Consider the following 26,975-nt stretch of genomic DNA (forward strand, 5'->3'; position numbering starts at 1 on the left):
ACATATGTAAGGTCCCTCAGTCAAGTATTGAATTTCAAGCACAGGTTCAACTACAAAGACCAGGGAGCTTTCCGAAAGCCTCATAAAGAAGAGCAGTGATTGGTAGATGGGTAACAATAACAAATCAGACATGGAACTTTAATCATGGTCAAATTAATAACTATGCTTTGGATTATGTATTAAACCACCCAAACACATCAAAGATACAGTCGTCCTTTTGAACTGAGCTACAGGAAAGGAATGAAACTGCTCAGAGATGTTACCATGAGGCCATTGGTGATTTTAAAGCAGTTATAGAGTTCAATGGCTGAGAGGGGAGTAAACTGAGGATGGATCAACATTGTAGTAACTCCACAATAATGACTTAAATTACAGAAAATAATAATAGAAATATACAGAATACAAATACTCCAAAACATTCATCTTGTATGCAACAAGGCACTAAAGCAATACTGCAAAAAAAACACGGCAAAGGACTACGCTTAAATGCAAAGCCTTATATTTGGGGCAAATCCAACACAACACATCACATCAAGCATGGTGGTGGCTGCAACATGGTATGGGTATGCTTGACATTGGCAAAGACAGGGGAGTTTTTCAGGATAAAAAGAAACGGGATGGAGCCAAGCACAGCCAAAAGCCTAGAAGAAAACCTGCTTCAGTCTGCTTTACACCAGACAGTGGGAGAGGAATTCACCTTTCAGCAGGACAATAACCTACAACACAAGGCCAAATCTACACTGGAGTTGCTTACCAAGAAGACAGTGAATGTTCCTGAGTGGCCAAGTTACAGTTTCACTTAAATCTGCTTGAGAATCTATGGCAAGACTTGAATTGCTGTCTAGCCATGATCACCAACATCTTGACAGAGCTTGAAGAATTATGAAAAGAATAATGGGTTAATATTGCACAATCCAGGTGTGTAAAGCTCTTAGAGACTTACCCAAGAAGACTCGCAGCTGTAAATCGCTACCAAAGGTGTTTCTAACACGTATTACCGGTAATTGAATACTTATGCAACAACTATATTTCTATGAATCTTTAAAAAAATGTTTGAACAAATCATCCACTTCGACATTCAAGTATTTGGTGTAGATTGTTGACCAAAAATTACAATTAAATCCATTTCAATCCCACTTTGTAACATAATAAAATGTGAAGAAATCCAAGGGGTATGAATACTTTTGCAAGGCACTGTATAATCAACAATGATTACAGAAACAAGCACCTCAAAATGTAGTGTTGTCTAAATAAGCATTGGTCTATTTCTTATTTAATCATATCGCATAAGGGGACATTATGCCAACACTTGACCTGAAGCCTCGGGCAGAAGGCCAGCGCTGTCATAATACTTAGATATCAGATGTCATTGGGAATCATAAACAACTGCTATGACAAATCAAATGACAAAGTTTTCTATTTGCATCACAACAACATAGAACATATTCATGGCAGGCCTTGTGTGCTTTAACCCCCCAACAACAAAACCCTAACCCTAACCCAGGTGTTGCTACAATCAATCTTATGGTGACATTCCACAGTACAGGGCTTCTCATTGAACCTCCCAGTGAGTGAAGTGTACAGCAAACAAAGGAGAACAGAAAAGCCCAACAAACACAGAACAGATAAAGAAGGACACCACACACACACACACACACACACACACACACACACACACACACACACACAGTTACTATCCATGGCCTGGGCACATCTTTGTTCTGGTTTACACAGGTTTAGGGTTAGTTACTCTGGAGGTAGTAACTGTTTCATCAGCCCCTCCTCAAGGGCCCTTCCTGGACTCCAGAGAGAGAGAGCAACCTGAGGCATGGGAGGGACAGGAGTGGTGCAATGCTGAGTTTGAGTTACACGAGAGAGATGTGACAAGGTCCCTTTAAGGCAAATTTTGTCCACCAACTACTGCATTTTATCTATAGTCAACAATTTCTCTGTAACAAAAAAAACATATTTATGAGATGTGTTGGATGAGTTGGATCGGACAGTGTCCATTATCGATCCCCATGAGAACTGGCGTCCAAGCCCCATTTTCCAAAACGTAACAGAGAATGTCTTGTGTAAGGAGGGACTGTCGTCAACAAATACATAAAACACAGACATCACATAAAGATAAAGCTAGTTCCACCAAAATTGCCCCACATACCCACCCCTATCCCAGCCATGACCAATCAAGCAGTCTGAGATGAATGAGGACTATATTCAGTACTAAGAGCACTGCATGATAGATATCTGAGAAGTTATCTGCATTTATCATCAATTTCTATCTCCATGGCTGCAGTGTTATGTAACATTGTGCAAACTGAATCTGCCCCAGTTGAAGGAGAGATGATTGGTTCTCCTGCTAGCAGGCTCCATCCTAGTCATCTGGACATGTTGGCCAGCGTTCCCATTACACCAGTTGACCCCTAAATATAGCCAGTTTTAATTAAATGGTGTTTGCTTTTTTTCACAGTTAGCACAGCTTATGAACCAGAGCCAAATGGATTTAGTGCTGCTTGAGTGTTTAGTGCTCCCCTCCATTTTCTTTCACACTCAGTGAAGGCAATGAAACATTATGAGCCCTAAACTGCATGGTAATGAATGAACAGGGGATGTGGGGGCAAGCCTGCTGAGAGGCTGAGTCAGTCAGCCAGCCAGTCTGTGTTATCCTTGATCAGAGCCACGTTGTCAGCAGTGGCCACGGTGGCATCACTACCGGTAGCCTTGGGCAGTCTCATCAGCTGCGCTGAAGGCCCATGAGGTAGCCTTGGGCAGTCTCATCAGCTGCGCTGAAGGCCCATGAGGTAGCCTTGGGCAGTCTCATCAGCTGCGCTGAAGGCCCATGAGTACGGTAGTGTTTGTCTCGCTTACATGTTTAGGGATGGGGTGGGGGATTGTCGTGGGGGGTCAGAGCAGACCAGCGTCACCATGGTAGCCCTTGTAGTGACCGCCAGCAATTTATCAGGGCTAATTAAACTGGGTATTGTGGGTAAAATAAATGAAGAGGGAAAGTCGGATTAGCTCAATCACACTCCACAGGTGGTAAGAGCGACATTCTGAAGTGGAAAAGGCTGATGGAAAAAAAAAGGTTCCAGCTGGCGCAGCAGAAGAATGTGTCCCCTGGAGAACAGTAACGCCACTGGAGTGAAATAAATCTTTGTTTGGGAAATATATAGGGGTAAAGGATGCTTATTATTAGGGGCTTCCAGCCAGGGACGTTCCAGACTAGTCACCAAGTATCTTGTCACCTAGTGTGCGACAGGAATAAGCTTATTCAGTGAGGGAAAGTGACGGAGGGACTGAGAGACACTTCAATGGACTCCTGGTCTCAGTCTGGGGTCTGTAAATCCTGGTCTCATGTTTAAATGTGGCAAATGTGAAACAATGCTTGCATTAGGAAAACACATTTATATCACCCTGTTTTTACAGCTAATGTCAGTTCTGGCCTGAAAACCCTCCTTGTTTTCTTGTAGAGGTGGGGGAAGGAAGGGTTCAGTTATTTCAGCTCATACTTTGTAGAAGCAACGTCTCTCTCTCTCCCCATGGGTCTGATTCCCACTGACATCTTGACATTTTAAAAAGGAAACAGCTGTATGCGTGTGTGTTCTTGAGAACAATCTCCCAAGCAATATCTAGTCTTCTTTAACTGTGTTAAAGAGTGTCAAAAGGTTTTGATTGATTTCGAGAAGGCTTTAACATGCAAACAAGCCTTGCCATGATAGGTAAACCAGATATCCTCTCTATATCATGCACTGAGTTACTCTTACACAGGCACAGACAGCATGAAGTTCAATCAGTGCACAGAGATAAGGACAAATTCAAGAGATACAGATTTTATATGGATTTTATATACAGTATTTAGGTAGTGTTGCATAAATAAGCATTGGTCTATTTCTTATTTAATCATATCGCATAAGGGGACATTATGCCAACACTTGACCTGAAGCCTCGGGCAGAAGGCCAGCGCTGTCTTAATACTTAGATATCAGATGTCATTGGGAATCATAAACAACTGCTATGACAAATCAAATGACACAGTTTTCCATTTGCATCACAACAACATAGAACATATTCATGGCAGGCCTTGTGTGCTTTAACCCCCCAACAACAAAACCCTAACCCTAACCCAGTGTCACGGTTTCGGCCGAGGCTGCTCCTCCTCCTGGTTCGGGCAGGCTTCGGCGTTCGCCGTCCCCGGAGTACTAGCTGCCACCGCTCTATGTTTCTGTATTTGATTGCTTTTGTCTGTCTGTCACACCTGTGTCTGTTTGGGTGTTGATTACGTGTCTTATAAGTTCCTTGTTTTGCTCTAGGGTATTTGTGTGTTGTTATTTTGTTGCCACTTTGTCGATGCTACGTGCTTGTATTTCCGTTTTGTTTCATGTTTAGTGTTTTACGCGTGTGCGTAATTTTCCCTCGCCACTTCGTGTATTTTCGAGGTCGGGGTTTTTCACTCGTTATTTAGACTATTAAAGTCTTGTTGGACTAACCTCTGTTTCCTGCGCTTGACTCCTCCACCACATCCACATCGGTAAAGTGACACCCAGGTGCTGCTACAATCAATCTTGTGGTGACATTCCACAGTGCAGGGCTTCTCATTTAACCTCCCAGTGAGTGAAGTGTACAGCAAACAAAGGAGAACAGAAAAGCCCAACAAACACAGGACAGGTAAAGAAGGACACACACACACACACACACACACACACACACACACACACACACACACACACACACAGTAACTATCCAGGGCCTGGGCAGGTTGTTGTTCTGGTTTACTCATGTAGTTAGTTACTCTGGAGGTAGGAACTGTTTGCTCGGCTATGAAAAGCCAACTGACATTTACTCCTGAGGTGTTGAACTGCTTCACCCTCTATAACGACTGTGGTTATTATTTGACCCTGCTGGTCATCTATGAACGTTTGAACATCTTGAAGAACAATCTGGCCTTAATTTCCATGTGCTCTTATAATCTCCACCCGGCACAGCCAGAAGAGGACTGGCCACTCCTAGGAGCCTGGTTCCCTTTTAGGTTTCTTCCTAGGTTCCTGCCTTTCTAGGGAGTTTTTCCTCCTACATCTGCATTTCTTGCTCTTTGGGGTTTTAGGCTGAGTATCTGTATAGCACTATGTGACAACTGCTGATGTAAAAAAGGCTTTATAAAATGCATTTGATTGAAATGTAATTGATTGCTGAGGAGGTTGTTCAACCAAGTTGACTGACTCCCTGCACACTGCTCATCCTGCTGGGAAACCTTGTAGCCAACTAACTTCGACACTCAATGGGTCAGTGCAACACAACCAACTTTGTCTTTCAGTCCACAAAACCTGTTTCATAAAGACACACCAGTCTCTTCCACCTTTCACCCCCTGTAATATATAATGTGGCTCGTTTTAGAATGACGCCTCCTGGTCCCTGCTATTCCCTCCAGCTTCCCAGCTGCCCCCTGGAGGGCTGGGGGCGACTCCTGTTACAATGGCTGCTGCCTGGCCAGGGGGCCTGCTGCTGCTATAAACAACCCTCTGCAAGCTGTCAGTGGAGGCTCTGCTGAGGGACATTGGGGAGATTAAGATGAGTTATAGGCATTTTAAAGATTGTGGATCTGTCCTGAACACTGATTGCTTTAAAATTACAATTTGTGAGTGTAACATAAATCTATTAAATATGTCTTCTAAGGTGGTGGAACTCCTGGGCACAGCTATGCTGATATTTGTTTTGAGTTTGCAAGAAAGGCATTTCACTGTACTTGTGCATGTGACATTAAGACTTGAACATTAATTATTCTCACTTTGGTGTGAGTTATCTTGATCCTGTGCAAGTGGCAGGTGCCGCAAGAAGATAAACAGGAAGCCAGGCCGTCAGGCTCAGTAACAAACATTTCCGTGACTGAATGACTGTGTTGCAAATTATAAAAATATATGTAATAACAAGTTGCTTGTTGTGTATCTGTTCTAAATTAGTATTGCTCAAGTTTGGGTGTGAGAACCATCTCTGGTTGAGTGCTGGCTGGCGCCAGTGGTTCTCAATGAAAACAAAAATGATCTGGGATCAGGCCAGGCAGGATGACAGTCAGGCCCTGAGTGTCACACTACCACTGTCTCTCTGTCCCAAGCACCACCACAAGGTTCAGCTTCCCCACTATGAGGTCACACATAGATGGATTACAGAATGTACTGGTACTCTCAGCATGAAAAGGGCTTTTCCTCTTGACACAGTACGTGGAAACGGTATCTAGGAATCATTGGCCATGGTAAAAGGTCACTCAATATCAACTTGATGTGTACTGCATGGGTCTGATTCCCACTGACATCTTGACATTTTTAAAAAGGAAACACAGCTGTATGCGTGTATGTTCTTGAGAACAATCTCCCAAGCAATATCTAGTCTTCTTTAACTGTGTCATTTTAATGAGTGTCTAAATGTTTTGATTGATTTCGAGAAGGCTTTAACATGCAAGCAAGCCTTGCCATGATAGGTAAACCAGATATCCTCTCTATATCATGTACTGAGTTACTCGTACACAGGCACAGACAGCATGAAGTTCAATCAGTGCACAGAGATAAGACAGAGGAAAAATCCAAGAGATATGGATTTTATATGGCCATGGAAAGCGGAGCATGAAGGAGGGGATTTCATAGAAGCAAACCAAGTCTGTTCTGTTGAGGGTAGACTTTGTTTTCATTTTTGCTATGTTTCATCTGTATTTGTCAAGAGTTGCAATGCACCCCCCCTCCCCCCACAAACCTCCCACTTTACCCCATTTCCCACACTTCCTAGTCATAGCACAGCTGCTAGGATACCAGTTGTCATGGGGATTGTGACTATTAGCAAAAAACGATCACCCCTTGCCATAGACTTTATATGCATTAACAGTGACAGCACAGTGCCCTTCATTAAGGGGTTAAAGTAAGTAAAGACACCTATAATATGCTTCCCAGTTGAAAATAGGCCTATAACTGATTTAGCAATTTTTCAATTGCTTCAACCTCAATGTTGATACTCAGTTGTGGAGAACTGTTTAAACTGCAACTAAAATCATACATCAATGTTTGTTTTCGATTATCAGACATCATACATTTCCTTACTACACAACCCCTGAAGGCTCAACTGATGGCAGCTTCCTTGTGCTGGCAAATGTAGTGAACATATGTCTGGCTGCAGGTGATCTGCATTTGAAAACAAAGTTGGGCAACTGTTTCCTACCCACTGGGCACACACTGGTTGAATCAACGTTGTTTCCACATAATTTCAATGAAATTACATTGAACCAACGTGGAATAAAAAATGTATTGATGTATGTGCCCAGTGGGTATTCTGTCTGCAATTATCAACAATCAAGTGCTTGAAAGACACATTTCAAAGCACTTGATAACTCTGCTGTGGTAGACAAGACGCGCTTCCGCGTAGCCTACCACTATCTATATCATAGCCGAGTTATAGGTGCCGGTTTGGAGACGTACAGATATTCATACATTACACAATGCAGACAATGAGTTACGGATTGTAGATTTGCCCTCATTAATATGTTTTTGGGAAAGAAGTACCACCCCCCCTAAGAATTTTTACTTTATGCAAATTTTAGGCGAAGTGAAGCAAAGCATTGGAGAGAAGTATTTTCAAGAGGAAGCGCCTCTGGTCAAAACCCACTGTATGTAAGACGCCCATGTGTGGAAAAGCGGCGTCCTTTATAAGGCTATTTGTATGATTACTTTGAGAGCTTTAAATTCAGTAGATCCACACAGGTTCTGAATAACTGCTGATAAAAACTGATAGCCTAAACCAAAATAGCACAGAGTTTATAAATGAAGTCATGTATGGCATCTTATCTGAGCTGCTGATAATGTAGAGAGGTGTGGGCAATTGTAATTATCACCTAAATACTTGCATAAAAAACTATGGATTTGGCACACTTCTTGATGCTCTGATGAAGGCATAACTGCCTAAACACATTAGCCTGCTGACCGACAATAAAAAGGTGAAATGAGCTGACATCTTTTTGTCATTTTTTAAACATTTTGGAGTGCAGCCGTTTACCAATGTTCTTGAACTTTGGATTTCATTTGAAGTCATTGTCACATATGGTAGAGCACCCAGCTAATTAAGCGAGACAGCACACCTGTTACCCACGCCACAATATACATTTACATTTTAGTCATTTAGCAGATATAGAGAGAACTTTGCTTGGCTGAGCCAAAGCCTTTATAAACTATTTTTTTGTGTTGGCCTAAATAAGATTTTAAGGGAATGATGTGTCATCTTGAGTTTTCCCCTCTGTACACAAAACATAACAAATTAATTATTTACCTGTAGCTCACACCATGCCACTTCTACTGTTGTCTCCGTATCCAGGCCTTTATACACTGTCTTGAACGACCCTCTCCCAATTTCAATGTTGAATTTGAGGAACCTTCCATCAGGTGACGTCGCCACGGCTTTGGTCTCAATTTCATCCTTTTCCTCTTGTTCCCGTTTGCTTTCAAATGGAGCTCGAGATAAAATGACCTTTTTGTCAGTGATTTCTTCCTCAGAATCTGAACTTGTGTCCTGTGCTTGCGAGCTGGGCTGTGGCGCGTCCCAGGTATCAAGAGGTGGTATGGGGTCTGACGCTTGGGTACAAGGTGAGCACGTACTCGTTCCCGGGCTTGAGGCAGGTGAGGCTGGCACTGATGAGTCCACCTTTTTCTCCTCTGCCGCTGTTTCTGCTAAAATATCATCAGCAGACCAGGAGTGAGTTTTGGAGAGAGGGGCATCATCGTAAACTTGAGGCTCCAAATCCAATGTATTTATTTTGCTCAACCTGTACGAGTTTCTCCTGGAGTTTGCCGAGTGTCTCCTTCGCCTTGGAGGTATTCGGGCAGGGAAGCAGGAGTTGGCGTCGAACCCAGCAGGTAATTTGGAGAAACCCAGTCCGGCCACGTCGACCTCTACCTGTGACATGTCTGTTTTATGAGTTTTGCTGCGAAATGCAACAGGTGGGTATTGTGTCCCAAGTAGTGGATAGTACAAATCCGAATGAAGGTTATTCAAAAACATAAACTGGACAAGGGAAAATCGTAGGTTGCAAGGAATGTGAATGAAGTCGAAAAAGAAAAAAAATAAGCTGTCAAAAAGCTACAAAAAGGAGACAAAAATAAGTATAGGCTACAGATAAAATGTGTCTACATATTTGGCTTATACATTAGATTTGTTCTGTTCAATTCAACTATAGGCTATTGGCTAATAATACTACAAAATATTTAACAATCAACAAGTGTGCTGACAAGTCTCTTCACCTCAAACTGAATGAAGAAATGAAGGTCGTTATGGAGTTCTCCCTAGTAAAAAGTGCTTGTTTAAATCCGTCAAATATAATTTACTTGGTCGTAGTCTTGCTCATAGACAGACGAAAAATAAATGACATATCAATCCGAGTATTCCTCAAACCGTGTCTCTGGTCGCACGTCTTCAAACTGTCCCCTCCCAATGTGGAATAACGCTGTTTTGTCACAGTATCCAGAACCGGTAGACTGCTCGAGCGCACCGTGCACGCTGAATGGGCTCCACCCCCAAAAATACATTTCGGATCCTGTGCTTTGCTTGCAACAATAGACTACTATGGAGGTGGTGACACTAACAAAAATATAAACACAACATGTAAAGTGTTGGTCCCATGTTTCATGAGCTGAAATAAAAGATCCCAGAAATTTTCCATACCACAAAAAGCTTATTTCTCTCATATATTGTACATACATTTGTTTACATCCCTGTTAGTGAGCATTTCTCCTTTGCTAAAATAATCTAACCACCTGACAGGTGTGGCATATCAACAAGCTGATTAAACAGAATGATCATTACACAGGTGCACCTTGTGCTGTGGACAATAAAAGGCCACTCTAAAATGTGCAGTTGTCTCAAGTTTTGAGGGAGCTTGCTATTGGCATGCTGACTGCAGGAATGTCCACCAGAGCCGCCTCCAACATCGTTTTAGAGAATTTGGCAGTACGTCCTACTGGCCTCACAACCGCAGAACATGTGTATGGTGTCATGTGGGCGAGCAGTTTGCTGATGTCAACGTTGTGAACAGAGTGCCCCATGGTGGCGGTGGGGTTATGTTATGGGCAGGCATAAGCTACGGACAACACAAAAGCATTTGATCAATGTCAATTTGAATGCACAGAAATACTGTGACGAGATCCTGAGGCCCATTTTAAAGGCCATTTTTTTAAAAGTATCTGTGACCAACAGATGCATAACTGTATTCCCAGTTGTGAAATCCATAGATTAGGGTCTAATTTATTTATTTAAATTCGCTGATTTCCTCATATGAACTGTAACTCGGTAAAATCGTTGAAATTGTTGCATGTTGCATTTATATTTTTGTTAAGTATATATTTTCCTAGTTAACATTTGCAAAAAAATTAAAAAATAAAACATTTGGACTTACAGTAGGCTATCCTGTATATTGTGCTATACCGTATACCTACTGTAAGGTAATTATTATGATAACAGAGGACAAGAGTCATCAAAACTTATATTAACTGCTTTACTGAGGTACTTGCTCCCAGGACAGGAGCTATCCACTTATCTGTGGTGTTGACTGTGATGATTATCTTTAGCAATATTACATAATGTTGCACTGTGAACTACTTGAAATAGTGGGTAGGATACAAATGGAGACATCCTGGCACTGTAGAAATAGGCTTCATCAAGAGGTCTGGATTAAGCTAAGGACAAAGACAGCTGACCATCTAAATGTAGGCTATACCTACCTAATCTCTTCAATAGGAAATTAAATCACAGAGACAAAAACAATACAGATAAGCTGGAAGCGGTTTCACTGTCTTATAAAATAGGTTTACAACAGTGTCCTCACCAGTCAGTTATTCCCTTTTTGTCTGATGATGAACTCGGTGGTAGTGGGTTGGGTTGTGTACAGATTTAGTCTAGGAGGGGTAATAGCATAGTGGTTATAGGAAAATGAGTTTATTTATGTCTGTTTGACACATCTCATAAATTCTCATCAGTTACTTGTGATATAACACAGTAGTAGCATATCACTCAAAGCTTGAGAATAAATATGTAAAACACCCCCAGTAGGTACATTATCGTCATCACCCACTCTCCACCACAGACACACACATTTCCTCCATTCTAGGTTTAGCATGTCAGGCCATTCCATGGTTAACGTGAACTGCCTGACACGGAACGAGGCCTCATCTTAGCAGGGTTCCGGGACGAAGAGGAGGAAGTGGCTTAGCATTGTGTGGCCAAGTGATTGCAGGTCACATTAGCCTAGTGCCACACACACCTTACTGTTGGCTTGTGCGATATACTGACCCCATTCCCCTCATACTAAGGATTCCAGTCAGGGAAGGTCCAGTCAGTGTCTCCCCAGCCAGTGTGAGCATGTGCTACGGCTTTGATTCCTGGGTAGACCGGTGTGTGTTGCCATATGCTTACAATCCCTGACACAGACACTGATGAAGGTGCTCAGCCTACCGCCGTAAAACACAAACAGACCGGCAGACAGACAGACAAACAGACAGAGGGCCAGTGAATCTTTGTTTATCCCCTCCTGTCACTGTAACATACAACATGTATTTAAATGTATGTATCGCCCTCTAGCCTACTGTAAACATAGAGGGCAGTGTGCATGTACATGAGTGTGTGTGTATGCCTGTGTGTGTGTGTGTGTGTGTGTGTCTGCATAAGAGCTTGCACCATGGTGATAGATAGCTCAAGTCCCAGCTCCTGATATAGCCCTTACTACCACTGCCAGGAGACTTAAACTAGCCGTCCCCCACCTGTCACATGAGCTTCACAGAGAGGCTGTGTGGAAGCAGGGGAGAGGAGCAGTCAGAGGGGCAGCTTATCTGCAGGAACACATTGCTCCTTTGGCAGCAGACAGGCCACCCACAGGTGCTAATCACTCATGTTTGATGAGTCGCTTTGGATAAAAGCGTCTGCTAAATGGCATATTATTATTATTATTATTATTATTATCTTTCCAGAAAAGAAGCGTAGCACAAAATCCCCATAAAACAGCATGGAAATGGGTCACACGGTAGACGACGTGCTAATCGCAGCGCTCTTCACAATTCCAGCTAAAAAGCAGCGTCCTCCCTTCTCTGTCTGCTCTCTGCTGCTGCTGTATGGTTTGTTTATCTCCCCGTCATGAGGCAGGCAGTGCGATACACGCTGTTCTTTTCTGCTTTAGCTGACACGGGGCAGGGGGATGGAGGCTGGGCCTTGACGGGGGAATAATAAACAGAGGTCCTATTTTTTAGAAGGTCAAGGAAATTGATATGATGTGACATAAAAGCTTAGTGGCTTTTGCAACTTTTCCAAGGGCTTTAGCAACATTCATACATGCCTGCCATAAGACTGTGAAAGTGCAACAAGAAGCAGGCAGCTGTTACATTGTGAAAGCATTCCAACATACACAGAGGGAAGCTCACCATTTGGAAAGCAATGTGAACTGTTGTAAAACAGGATATCAAAGTGTGCACTTAGGTGTGATAATAATACATAGACTAGTAATACCACAATAATCCAGATGTAAACAAGGCATTGCGTGAACATTGCCAGGTTGTTAACATACTCAATAGACATGGACAAGTAGCACGTCAGTCATACAATTTCTCAAGCAGGGCCCGCATGCAAGTGTAAAAGCTATGGCTCTTTCAGACAGAATAGGGATAAATACATTCAGAATGAGTGGGCTTTTTAGGGAGGCCTCCTTTCCTTGGATGCCAATGACCATCACTATACACATACCCTATATATGCCCTGTCTACGGGCTGCCTGGCAGCCCAGTTCTAATATTTTTTCCACTAATTGGTATTTTGACCAATCACATCAGATCTTTTCTCATCAGATCTTTTTCAGATCTAATTGGTCTTTTGACCAATTAAATCAACCAATTAGATCAGCTCTAAAAAAAAATATCTGATGAGAAAAAATCTGATGTGATTGGTCAAAAGATGAATAAGTGAAAAAATATCAGAATTGGGCTGCCTGTCTAAACGCAGCCAAAGGTGTCCAACACTGTGTCCCAATACTCATAAATAGATCAGCTCTAAAAAAAATAAAAATAATAATAAATAAAAAAAATCTATATATCTGATGAGAAAAAATCTGATGTGATTGGTCAAAAGACCAATTAGTGAACAAAATATCAGAATTGGGCTGCCTGTCTAAACGCAGCCTAAGGTGTCCAACACTGTGTCCCAATACTCATAAATGGCTCCCTATCCTTGCCTCGTCTCCTAAATCACAACGCTCCTATGAAACTGAGTGTGTGACAGCAATACTATGAAATCCCCACCTAACCTAACCATGTGGTAACTGAAGGACATAATGTTCCCTACTTGCTAGAGTATGTAATTACATAGTACTGTAATGTAGAACTACACTTGTACTTGGAATGCATTGATGTTGCCATCTAGTGGGTCTATATGGAACAACACAGACCCATGTTGTAAGGCTGCATCTCAAATTCTGCCTACACTGCTCTTTCAGAACAAAATGAAAAATGGAGTAGGGTTACATCTACAAATCTTCTCTTTACAGTCAACAAGTCACACATCAGCATGTGGGAGTGTGTGTCAACTCTGGAACTACAACAACAGGGCTAGGTGGCTTTGCTGTTTGCTTTCACTGATGTATGAACTAACCATTAAGCCCTATTAACCAATGTTTTATACTGAGTTTAAGCAGTGCTTAATTTGAGCCCGCACATCTCAGTTTTGGACAGTTTCGTTCCAGAACCCATTTGCCACGATCCGGTACCTCTCGTGACATGAAACATTATTTTCACTGTTTGCAATGTAAAAAATATATTAAAATCAAGCAGAGTTAATTCAAGTTAATCCTCTGTAATTCTCATGGCTTCCCTCTAAAACACGTAATGTGAAAACAGTGCCTGATATTCTAAGAATTGATTGGTGTTGGGTTTATGGTTTGCCCAACATTGTAGCCTATATAGACCAACGCGTGGCCATTGCTGTGGTGAGAGAGAGAAGTGCGCCTGTATCTCTCACAGAACTAGAATGTGATTCACTTTCTATGATCTCTCTCCCTGCTCTGATAGACATGAGCATGCAACTCTCCTCTCTCCAACTTTACACTTAATTATTTATTTCCTTATAGAATCATATCCGCGGGAAGGGTGCTGGAGGTATTGCATCACCCCTGATACATGTAAATACATTTGCCAAAGTTATAGAATTACTGCTGTCAGCCAAAACAGGCCTTACGCGATATTTTTTAGGACTATAATTTCCTCCTTGTATTGTACAATATGTGTCTCCATGTCACGCCCTGGCTCTGGGGACTCTTAAATGTTGAGCCAGGGTGTGGACTTGTTATGTTTAGTTTTCTATGGGTTTTGTTCTAGATCGTTTATTTCTATGTTGGCCAGGGTGGTTCCCAATCAGAGACAGCTGTAGCTCGTTGTCTCTGATTGGGGACCATACTTAGGCAGCCTTTTGGCATTTTAGTTTTGTGGGTTCCGTATGGTTTGTTGTATTACCTAGGACTTCATGTATCGTTTTGTTGTTTTTGTTCGTGTTGTGTACACTTAATAAAAGTATGTACGCCTATCACGCTGCGCCTTGGTCCGCTTCTCATAATGATCGTGACAGAAGATCCCACCAAGAGAGGACCAAGCAGCGTGCCAAACAGGAGAAGTTGGCGATGTCCCAGGTGGGCGAATGGTGGTCTTGGGAGGACATATTCGCGGGTAGAGGGCCATGGGCAAAAATAAATGCCCAGGCAGGAGAGGAGAAACGGCGCCAACCGTGCCGACAACGGACACGCGAGAGGCAACCCCAAGTAATTTTTTTGGGGGGGCACACGGCGTGGACGACGGGGCGGCTGGAGGCAGCTACAGGGCGCATCGGCGATCTAGGAGAGGAGGCCACCAGGTTTGGGGGGCTGGAAGGGTGGTTGGCGGAGCCTAGAGGTAGAGCAGAGCCAACTCCCCGTACTCAGGCTAGGCAGCGTGAGACTGGGCAGGTTCCGTGGTATGCGGAGCTACATACTGTGCCGCGAGTGTTCCGGCACAGTCCTGTACGTCCTGTGCTAGCACCACGCACGTGTCGTGCTAAGGTGGGCATGCAGCCAGGACGGAGTGTGCCGGCTCAACGCTCGTGGCCTCCAGTACCCCTCCTCGGTCCCGGATATCCTGCGCCAGTGCCACGTGCTGTAGTGCCAGTACGAGTGCACAGCCCTGTACGTCCTGTGCTGATGCCTCACACAGAGTGTGTGGAAATAGGCATTCAGCCAGGACGGGTTGTGTCAGCTCTCCGCTCCAGACCTCCAGTCCGTCTCCACAGTCCAGTCCGGCCTGTTCCTGCTCCCCGCACCAAGCCTGTGATGCGCGTCGCCAGCCCGGTCCGGCCTGTTCCTGCTCCCCGCACCAAGCCTGTGGTGCGCGTCGCCAGCCCGGTCCGGCCTGTTCCTGCTCCCTGCACCAAGCCTGTGGTGCGCGTCGCCAGCCCGGTCCGGCCTGTTCCTGTCCCTCGCACCAAGCCTGTGGTGCGCGTTGTCAGCCCGGTCCGGCCTGTCCCTGCTCCCCGCACCAAGCCTGTGGTGCGCGTCGCTAGCCCGGTCCGGCCTGTTCCTGTCCCTCGCACCAAGCCTGTGGTGCGCGTCGCCAGCCCGGTCCGGCCTGTTCCTGTTCCTCGCACCAAGCCTGTGGTGCGCGTCGCCAACCGGTCCGGCCCGTTCCTGCTCCCCACACCAAGCCAGTGGTGCGCGTCGTCAGCCGGTCCGGCCCGTTCCTGCTCCCGCGCAAGCCAGTGGTGCGCGTCGTCAGCCCGGTCCGGCCCGTTCCTGCTCCCCGCACCAAGCCAGTGGTGCGCGTCGTCAGTCCGGCACGGTCCGTGCCTGTTCCACTCCGGAGCCAGAGCAATCCGCTCCACCGGTGTCCAGTCCAGCTCCGGTCAGTGGGGCCAGACCAGACCAGGGGCGCTACGGGGGGGTAGAAGGAGAGTGGTGGTCACGCCCGGAGCCGGATCCGCCTCCGAGGCGGAATGCCCACCCGGCCCCTCCCCTGTTGTGTTTGGTTGGGGGGGGGGGTACTGTCACGCCCTGGCTCTGGGGACTCTTAAATGTTGAGCCAGGGTGGGTTTTGTTCTAGATCATTTATTTCTATGTTGGCCAGGGTGGTTCCCAATCAGAGACAGCTGTAGCTCGTTGTCTCTGATTGGGGACCATACTTAGGCAGCCTTTTGACATTTTAGTTTTGTGGGATCTTGTTCCGTATGGTTTGTTGTATTACCTAGGACTTCACGTATCGTTTTGTTGTTTTTGTTCGTGTTGTGTACACTTAATAAAATCAAATAAAATAAAATCAAATTTTATTGGTCACATGCGCCGAATACAACAGGTGCAGACATTACAGTGAAATGCTTACTTACAGCCCTTAACCAACAGTGCATTTATTTTAAACAAAAAAGTAAAAATAAAACAACAACAACAAAAAAAGTGTTGAGAAAAAAAAGAGCAGAAGTAAAATAAAGTGACATTAGGGAGGCTATATATACAGGGGGGTACCGTTGCAGAGTCAATGTGCGGGGGCACCGGCTAGTTGAGGTAGTTGAGGTAATATGTACATGTGGGTAGAGTTAAAGTGACTATGCATAAATACTTAACAGAGTAGCAGCAGCGTAAAAAGGATGGGGTGGAGGGGCAGTGCAAATAGTCCGGGTAGCCATGATTAGCTGTTCAGGAGTCTTATGGCTTGGGGGTAGAAGCTGTTGAGAAGTCTTTTGGACCTAGACTTGGCACTCCGGTACCGCTTGCCGTGCGGTAGCAGAGAGAACAGTCTATGACTAGGGTGGCTGGAGTCTTTGACAATTTTGAGGGCCTTCCTCTGACACCGCCTAGTATAGAGGTCCTGGATGGCAGGAAGCTTTGCCCCAGTGATGTACTGGGCCGTACGCACTACCCTCTGTAGTGCCTTGCGGTCGGAGGCCAAGCAGTTGCCATACCAGGCGGTGATGCAACCAGTCAGGATGCTCTCGATGGTGCAGCTGTAGAATTTTTTGAGGATCTGAGGACCCATGCCAAATCTTTTTAGTCTCCTGAGGGGGAATAGGCTTTGTCGTGCCCTCTTCACGACTGTCTTGATGTGTTTGGACCATGATAGTTTGTTGGTGATGTGGACACCAAGGAACTTGAAGCTCTCAACCTGTTCCACTACAGCCCCATCGATGAGAATGGGGGCGTGCTCAGTCCTCTTTTTTTTCCTGTAGTCCACAATCATCTCCTTTGTCTTGGTCACGTTGAGGGAGAGGTTGTTGTCCTGGCACCACACGGCCAGATCTCTGATCTCCTCCCTATAGGCTGTCTCATCTATGTCTCAAGTATGTACGCCTATCACGCTGCGCCTTGGTCCGCTTCTCATAACGATCGTGACACTCCACTCACCTAGGCCTGGGCTATTGATGGATTCAAGACAAGGTCGTTTCATTTATCTCAGATTCTCAGTTTGTCAGTGTCAAAGTATAATTTCGATCATTATGAAGTATTAAAAAAGATTCTGCTAATGTCTCCAGTCAACTAAAATGATGTAGAATTGTATGAAATGCGTTTATAAAGGCACATTTTTTCCCGGACCCTAGGCCACTAAACATCTCCCCATGTGTGCAACTTCTGCAAGCGCCTATCTCTACTCTATTGCTCTATGCCAGTACGCAAAAGCAATGATAATGCATGCAATACTTTATTATAAAAATTATTTTTCCTTTTATGCGTTCCGGTAACTCAGAGCCCCCCAGGTCACCCCCCTCTCGGGCTCACTTTTTGTTCTGGCACCTCCCAATATACAAATTAAGCACTGAGTTTAAGATTAGTAAAAGTGTACTTATGTTCCTAGGGGAAAGATATCAAATGTGTGAAAATAATAAGTCTGTTTTTGGGAGGCAGAAATACACGAGTCCATCCAGATTGTGACTATATTTAAGATAATGTTTCCCTGTCAAATGAGACTTGAACAAACCCACATTCAAAGAGGGAAATTGTTATTCTGTTTTGTTATTCTGATTAACTTTTGCCTAACCTGATGTTGACAAGGTAATCAGCTAACATGCGAACATGACAAACAAGTTATATTTGATTGCAATATTGTTAGACACACACTAAACACATGTCTCACTGGTGATTTTCTGTCAGTGCCTGCTTTGAGCCTATATGAAGCACTCTTTAGTGTGAATCTCTTGGGAAGTGTGTCGAATACTGAGGATACGAAGAGGCAGGATGCAGACACAGGAATTAACAAGGTCAAGGTTTACTCAAACAATGACAAAGAGAATTAACAAAGAGAGAGTACATGACACGAAGCAAAAACAATCACACACACAACATATTACAGAACAGTCCAGGGCTAAATAGGGGTGATGATGAGATGAGATGCAGGTGCGCTGGAGGTGATTAGGGTGCGTTGGGTTTCCATTCAAGTGTTGCCGAGGTGGTGCGCTCAGACCGGTGGCTCAGTAGACCGGCGCATCAGAGCGCCGGAGGGGAGCAACGGGAGGAGACGACCGCACCCACACCCTCCTCCGATGCGTCCACCTCCAGGATGAAAGGACGAGAGGGATCTGGGTGTTTTAGGATGGGCGCTGTGGTGAACCTCTCCTTCAGCCTCTTGAAGGCATCGTCAGCCTCAGGGTTCCAGGTCAGCTTCTGAGGCCCACCCTTAAGGAGAGAGGTGAGCAGGGTGGCTATGGAGCTGAAGGACCTGATGAAACGCCGGTAGAAATTGGCGAAGCCCAGGAAGCTCTGTAGGCCCTTGATGGTTGTGGGAACTGGCCATGACCTGACGGCGTCCGTCTTCACTCCTTCCATGAACACCCCCTGAGGACTGATCCTGTATCCTAGGAAGGAGATGGCCTGTTGGTGGAATTTGCATTTCTCCCCTTTCACCAACAGGCTGTGTTCCCGGAGTAGGACAGCTCGGACGTCCCTGACGTGCTCCAGCATGTCCCGGAACACGTCATTGACGAAGGACTGGAATACAGATGGTGCATTGGCGAGGCCGTAGGGCATGACGCAGTATTCGTAGTGGCCTGAGGTAGTGCTGAATGCCTTCTTCCACTCGTCTCCTTCCCGGATTCGGATCAGGTTGTAGGCACTCCTCAGGTCCAACTTGGTAAAGTACCAGGCCCCTCGTAGCTGCTCGATGGCCGACGGAATCAGAGGGAGGGGGTACCGGTACTTGGTGGTAACTGCGTTCAGCCCCCTGTAGTCAATGCATGGTCTCAGTCCTCCGTCTTTTTTGGCCACGAAGAAGAAGCTGGCGGAGGCAGGAGAGGTAGAGCGTCTGATGAACCCCTGTGTCAGGGCCTCCGCCACATACTTCTCCATGGCCTCAATCTCCGCCATGGAAAGGGGGTAAATGCGACTCTTCGGGGGGTGTTGTCCCTCCAGCAGGTCAATGGCGCAGTCCCAGGGCCTGTGAGGAGGGAGACACATAGCCTTAGATGAAGAGAAGACATCGAAGAGATCTGCGTACTCAAGTGGAATGTTGGGCTGGAGGGCGGACTCCGGACTCTCCACTGACGTGGAACAACAAACCACCGGCAGGCAGGTCTTTCGGCATGAGGTGGACCAGGCTGTGATCCTCTTGGTGATCCAATTGATGGTGGGGTTGTGTAGTCTGAGCCAGGGCAATCCCAAGACGATCCGCTGAAGGGGTGACGTGACGATGTGGAATGACAGCTCCTTGTGGTGCTCCGGTAGTGTGGGAATGGTGATGGTGATGGGGAGAGTGATGTGCGTAATGGTGCCTGACCCAAGGGGTTGATTGTCCAATGAGGTGACGTGTAGCAGAGATGGCAGTGGCACGGTGGGCAACCCCCATTCAGAAACCAGCTCCCTATCTATAAGGTTCCCCGCTGATCCGGAATCTATTATTGCAGTAGAAATGGAAGATAAGGAATAACCAGTCACCGTTATGGGAACTAAAAACAATGGTTTTGTGATAGGAGATGACGTCAGACTCACGGAGGGGCGACGGGAGTCATACAGCCTACATAGGGAGCCGCCAGGAGATCTGTGTGCCCTGGTGATGTAGGGGGTGCCGCCCACCTCCATGGGTGAGGACTCGGAATCAGGGCGGCTTCCATAGCTTAGATGGGGTGAGCGTCGAAGCTCCGGGAGGTGTTGGGAACGCCGTCTCTCTCGCAACATTTCGTCAAGACGGATGGACGTGGTGATAAGGGTATCAAGGTCCATCTCATCATCCCAACATGCGAGTTCCGTCTTAATGTCCTCCCGTAAGCCTCTCCTGAAGGCCGTGCGCAGAGCACGCTCATTCCAGCCAGAAGACGCCGCCACCGTTCAAAAGCTCAGTGCGTACTCGGATGCGGGCCCCTCTCCCTGTTGTAGATGGAGGAGACGCTCACCCCCGTCCTTTCCCTCCGTGGGATGATCAAACACCGCCCTGAACCGAGCGAGGAAGGTGGGGTAGGGTAGTGCCACTGTCTCCTCTCCTTCCCAGACTGCCGTGGCCCAATCCAGCGCCTTCCCCTTAAGAAGCGAAATCACCAGCGCTATCCTGGCATGGTCAGATGGATATGCCCCAGGCTGACGCGCCAGATAAAGTGACACCTGTAGCAGGAAGCCTCTACATTTAGTAGTTTTACCGTCAAAGCGCTCCGGTAGGGCGAGGGTTCCCGAAGATGTGGGTGATAGCCCGGGGACAGGTAGATTGGAGGCATTCAACGCTCCCTGAGGTAGAACCGGAGCGCTGGGCAGATTATGCAGAGTTTTCGGAAGATGGGCAGGGACTCTGCTGTCCTAGCTTCAGGGGAAAGCTGGTTCCACCATTGGGGTGCCAGGACAGAGAAGAGCTTGGAGTGGGCTGAGCGGGAGCTGCCCTCCCATAAGAGTGGGTGCCCTCCCATAAGGGTGGGAGGGCCAAGAGACCTGAAGTGGCAGAAAAGAGTGCCCGGGTTGGGGTGTAGGGTTTGAGCATAGCCTGAAGGTAGGGAGGGGCAGTTCCTCTTGCTGTTCCGTAGGTAAGCACCATGGACTTGTAGTGGATGCCAGCTTCGACTGGAAGCCAGTGGAGTGTGCAGAGGAGCGGGGTGACATGAGAGAACTTGGGAAGGTTGAAAACCAGGTGGGCTGCAGCATTCTGGATAAGTTGCAGTGGTTTGATGGCACACGCGGGGAGCCCAGCCAACAGCGAGTTGCAGTAGTCCAGAGAGGACAAGTGCCTGGATTAGGACCTGCGCCGCTTCCTGTGTGAGGTAGGGTCGTACTCTATGGATGTTGTAGAGCATGAACCTGCAGGAGCAGGTCACTGCTTTGATGTTTTCAGAGAACGACAGGGTGTTGTCCTGGGTCGAGTGTTGGTTTCTTGAAGAGGGGAGCAACTCGGGCCATTTTGAAGTCAGAGTGGACGCAGCCAGTGGTCAGGGATGAGTTGATGAGGGAAGTGAGGAATGGGAGAAGGTCTCCAGAGATGGTCTGGAGAAGGGAGGAGGGGATAGGGCCGAGTGGGCACGTTGTCGGGCCGCCAGACCTCACTGGTCGCAGGATATCATCTGGAGAGAGAGGGGAGAATGAGGTCAAGGCGTAGGGTAGTTCTGTGTGAGTGAGACCAGTGGACTCAATAGGCTGAGTGAATGAGTAGGGGATGTCGTCAACCTTTTTTTCAAAGTGGTTGTCAAAGTCGTCCACAGAGAGTGAGGGGGAGTGGGTGGAGGATTAAGTAGGGAGGAGAAGGTGGAAAATAGTTTCCGAGAGTTAGAGGCAGAAGCTTGACATTTAGAGTGGTAGAAAGTGGCTTTAGCAGCTGATACAGAGAAAGAGAAGGTAGAGAGGACGGAGTGAAAGGATGATAGGTCCTCCGGAAGTTTAGTTTTCCTCCATTTTTGCTCAGCTGCCCGCAGCCCTGTTCTGTAAGCTCACAATGAGTCACTCAGCTACAGAGCAGGAGGGGAGGGCCGAGCCGGCCGGGAGGAAAGGGGACAGTGCGAGTCATAGGATGCGGAAAGGCAGGAGAGTAGGGTCAAAGAGGCAGAATCAGGAGACAGGAGGGAGAAGGATTTAGCAGAAGGGAGAGATGATAGGATAGACGAGGAGAGAGTAGTGGGAGAGAGAGAGCGAAGATTGTGACGGCGCTTGACCATCTGGGTAGGGGCTGTGTGGTTTGGGTTGGAGGAAAAGGAGACAGAAAAGGAACAAAGTAGTGATCAGAGACCTGGAGGGGGATTGCAGTGAGATTAGTAGGCGAGCAGCCTATAGTAAAGATGAGGTCAAGGGTATTGCCTGCCTTGTGAGTTGGAGGGGATTGGGAAAGGGTGAGGTCAAAAGAGGCAATGAGCAAAAAGAGAGAGTTGGAAAGAAATTAATCAAAGGCAGACGTCGGGAGGTTGAAGTCGCCAAGTACGAAGAGCGGTGAGCCATCATCAGGAAATGAGCTTATCAAGGTGTCAAGCTCATTGAGGAACTCTCCATGGGCACCTGGTGGGCGATAGTTGACAATAATGTTAAGCTTGAGTGGACAAGTGACAGTGACAGCATGGAATTCAAATGAGGAGATGGACAGGTGAGAGAGGGAGAAAATATCAAATCTCCACTTAGGAGAAATGAGTAGACCTGTGCCACCACCGCGACGACCAGATGCTCTGAGAGAAAACATAGTCAGATTAAGAAAGAGCAGCTGGAGTAGTAGTGTTCTCTGGGGTGATCCATGTCTCCGTCAGGGCCAAAAATTCAAGGGACTGAAGGGCAGCATAGGCTGAGATGAACTCGCCGTTCTTGACCGCAGATCGGCAGTTCCAAACAGAATTTTACATGGGTTGTGCACGCAGGGTACACTAAATTAGAAGGGTTGCAGCCAAGGGGTGGGGAGCGTCGGACAGGTATAGAAAACACACACATAGTTGACAAAGCTACAAAAGAGGAAAATTACATCATATGTAAATAACTAGCAATAGAATGAAGCACACTGAGATGGTTATATACACTCAGAAAAGAGATGAAACCCCTCCCCCTCCAATACAGCCACTGATTAACAAAACAAGTCACAAATTGCCCTGCCCCTTGATCCTGGTTGATGTGTCAACAACTATCTGCAAATTATGAGCAGTCAGCAGTTCACACACCAAGTAGGCCACTGGGAAGACAGGCAGTACGTAAAGTAGATGGCCCTAGCTAGCAAAAAGACAGCACTAGACCACAACAGATAAAGACAACAAATATACAGTGTGTTCGGAAAGTATTCAGACGCCTTGCATTTTTCCACATTTTGTTACGTTACAGCCTTATTCTAAAATTGATTAAATCGTTTTTTCCACTCATCAATCTACACACAATACCCCATAATGACAAAGCAAAACCAGGTTTTTAGAAATGTTAGCACATTTATTACAAATAAAAAACGGAAATATCACATTTACATAAGTATTCAGACCCTTTACTCAGTACTTTGTTGAAGCACCTTTGCCAGCAATTACAGCCTCAAGTATTTTTGGGTATGACGCTACAAGCTTGGCACACCTGTATTAGGGGAGTTTCTCCCATTATTCTCTGCAGATCCTCTCAAGCGCTGTCAGGTTGAATGGCGAACGTCGCTGCACAGCTATTTTCAGGTCTCTCCAGAGATGTTCGATCGGGTTCATTGTAGGATTTTTGATGAATTTATTTGCAAATTATGGTGGGAAATAAGTATTTGGTCAATAACAAAAGTTTCTCAATACTTTGTTATATACCCTTTGTTGGCAATGACACAGGTCAAACGTTTTCTGTAAGTCTTCACAAGGTTTTCACACACTGTTGCTGGTATTTTGGCCCATTCCTCCATGCAGATCTCCTCTAGAGCAGTGATGTTTTGGGGCTGTCGCTGGGCAACACAGACTTTCAACTCCCCTCCAAAGATTTTCTATGGGGTTGAGATCTGGAGACTGGCTAGGCCACTCCAGGACCTTGAAATGCTTCTTACGAAGCCACTCCTTCGTTGCCCGGGCGGTGTATTTGGGATCATTGTCATGCTGAAAGACCCAGCCACGTTTCATCTTCAATGCCCTTGCTGATGGAAGGAGGTTTTCACTCAAAATCTCACGATACATGGCCCCATTCATTCTTTCCTTTACACGGATCAGTCGTCCTGGTCCCTTTGCAGAAATACAGCCCCAAAGCATGATGTTTCCTCCCCCATGCTTCACAGTAGGTATGGTGTTCTTTGGATGCAACTCAGCATTCTTTGTCCTCCAAACACGATGAGTTGAGTTTTTACCAAAAAGTTATATTTTGGTTTCATCTGACCATATGACATTCTCCCAATCCTCTTCTGGATCATCCAAATGCACTCTAGCAAACTTCAGACGGGCCTGGACATGTACTGGCTTAAGCAGGGGGACATGTCTGGCACTGCAGGATTTGAGTCCCTGGCGGCGTAGTGTGTTACTGATGGTAGGCTTTGTTACTTTGGTCCCAGCTCTCTGCAGGTCATTCACTAGGTCCCCCCGTGTGGTTCTGGGATTTTTGCTCACCGTTCTTGTGATCATTTTGACCCCACGGGGTGAGATCTTGCGTGGAGCCCCAGATCGAGGGAGATTATCAGTGGTCTTGTATGTCTTCCATTTCCTAATAAATGCTCCCAGTTGATTTCTTCAAACCAAGCTGCTTACCTATTGCAGATTCAGTCTTCCCAGCCTGGTGCAGGTCTACAATTTTGTTTCTGGTGTCCTTTGACAGTTCTTTGATCTTGGCCATAGTGGAGTTTGGAGTGTGACTGTTTGAGGTTGTGGACAGGTGTCTTTTATACTGATAACAAGTTCAAACAGGTGCCATTAATACAGGTAACGAGTAGAGGACAGAGGAGCCTCTTAAAGAAGAAGTTACAGGTCTGTGGGGGCCAGAAATCTTACTTGTTTGTAGGTGACCAAATACTTATTTTCCACCATAATTTGCAAATAAATTCATAAAAAATCCTACAATGTGATTTTCTGGATTTTTTTTTCTCAATTTGTCTGTCATAGTTGACGTGTACCTATGATGAAAATTACAGGCCTCTCTCATCTTTTTAAGTGGGCCTCTCTCATCTTTTTAAGTGGGAGAACTTGCACAATTGGTGGCTGACTAAATACTTTTTTCCCCCACTGAAGGTAGGGGTAAAGTGACTATGCATAGATAATAAACAGCGAGTAGCAGCAGTGTAAAAACAGAAGGGGGGGATTTGATTAATTGTTCAGCAATCTTATGGCTTGGGGGTAGAAGCTGTTAAGGAGCCTTTTGGACCTAGACATGGTAGCAGAGAGAACAGTCTATGACTTGGGTGACTGGAGTCTTTGACCATTTTTCGGGTCTACTTCTGACACCGCCTAGTATATAGGTCCTGGATGGCAGGAAGCTTGGCCCCAGTGATGTATTGGGCCGTACGCACTACCCCCTGTAGCGCCTTACAGTCGGATGCCGAGCAGTTGCCATACCAGGCGCTGATTCAACCGTTCAGGATGCTCTCGATGTTGCAGCTGTATAACTTTTTGAGGATCTGGGAACCCATGCCAAATCTTTTCAGTGTCCTGAGGGGGAAAGGTGTTGTCGTGCCCTCTTCACGACTGTCTTGGTGTGTTTGGACCATGATAGTTTGTTGGTGATGTGGACACTAAGGAACTTGAAACTCTCAACCCGGTCCACTACAGCCCCATCGATGTGAATGGGGGCGTGTTCGGCCCTCCTTTTCCTGTAGTCCACGATAAGCTCCTTTGTCTTGCTCACGTTGACGGAGAGGTTGTTGTCCTGGCACCACACTGCCAGGTCTCTGACCTCCTACCTATAGGCTGTCTCATCATTGTCGGTGATCAGGCCTACCACTGTTGTGTCATAAGCAAACTTAATGATCGTGTTGGAGTCGTGCTTGGCCACGCAGTCGTGGGTGAACAGAGAGTACAGGAGGGGACTAAGCACGCACCCCTGAGTGGCCCCCGTGTTTTAGATCAGCGTGGTAGATATGGAGTTGGTCCCCCCTTTGCTGCTATAACAGCCTCCACTCTTCTGGGAAGGCTTTCCACTAGATGTTCGAACATTGCTGCGGGGACTTGTTTCCATTCAGCCTCAAGAGCATTAGTGAGGTCAGGCACTGATGTTGGGCGATTAGGCCTGGTTCGCAATCGGCGTTCCAATTCATCCCAAAGGTGTTCGATGGGGTTGAGATCAGGGCTCTGTTAGGCCAGTCAAGTTCTTCCACACCGATCTTGAAAAACAATATCTGTATGGACCTCGCTTTATGCACATGGCATTGTCGTGCTGAAACAGGAAAGGGCCTTCCCCAGACTGTTGCCACAAGGTTGGAAGAACAGAATCGTCCAGAATGTCATTGCATGCTGTAGCGTTATGATTTCCCTTCCCTAATTATGCATTTCTGTATAGTACAGATCAGGGACCCAAGATGGAATTATGTTACCGTAATTATGTTACCGGATGTAAATCCACTTCACCTACTGTAGTTTAATAATCAAAATAGATGTGTTCAAACTCAAGGTGTCATGTCATAGCTGACACCCCATTCTTTCTGCAGACATCTTTGAATTTGAATTTGGAGCAGATATTTGTTATTTTTACACATGGTCGCAAAAAAAACAGGGAGATTTTACTATAATTCTGTTACCAAACTTTGCAACAGCAAAGTACTTCCAGTGAATGTGTTTTTGTGAAATGTTCTGTATAAATTGTTCAAAGTAGTCCTTGTGCATAGAATTGTATGGTTTGTTAAACTTTGAAATCAACGGTTTTTGTTTGGCATACATTTTAAAGTGAGAAATCTGAGTCAAAGCCTAATTCCATTATCGTGGAATTGCCCAGCCTATAGGGTCTGGGTTGAGCGGTCCCACCACAAAGACTAACCGCAACAAAAGTTTACTATACAGACTGTCAATAGATGAATGAAAACAAATACATTTGAAACTAAGATTTGAAGCAACTTTTGCTAATGTAAGAAAGACACTGTGCGCGTTTGAGTAGTAAGGCGAAAGCAACCGAACGCA

General features: G+C 45.9%; 1 protein-coding gene across 1 annotated transcript in view; it reads right to left on the minus strand.

The window, feature by feature from the left end:
* Nucleotides 1-9,446, minus strand: part of wnk4b (WNK lysine deficient protein kinase 4b) — a 68,689-nt gene extending 59,243 nt beyond the window's left edge. Inside the window, exon 1 of the mRNA XM_045212859.1 lies at nt 8,299-9,446. Within this exon, the coding sequence (XP_045068794.1) occupies nt 8,299-9,027 (729 nt within the window). The 5' untranslated portion in view covers nt 9,028-9,446. The remainder of the gene's footprint in view (nt 1-8,298) is intronic.
* Nucleotides 9,447-26,975: the final 17,529 nt, after the last annotated feature.

This window comes from Coregonus clupeaformis, unplaced genomic scaffold (genome assembly GCF_020615455.1).
Source record: "Coregonus clupeaformis isolate EN_2021a unplaced genomic scaffold, ASM2061545v1 scaf0057, whole genome shotgun sequence".
In the NCBI taxonomy this organism is placed as follows: domain Eukaryota; kingdom Metazoa; phylum Chordata; class Actinopteri; order Salmoniformes; family Salmonidae; genus Coregonus; species Coregonus clupeaformis.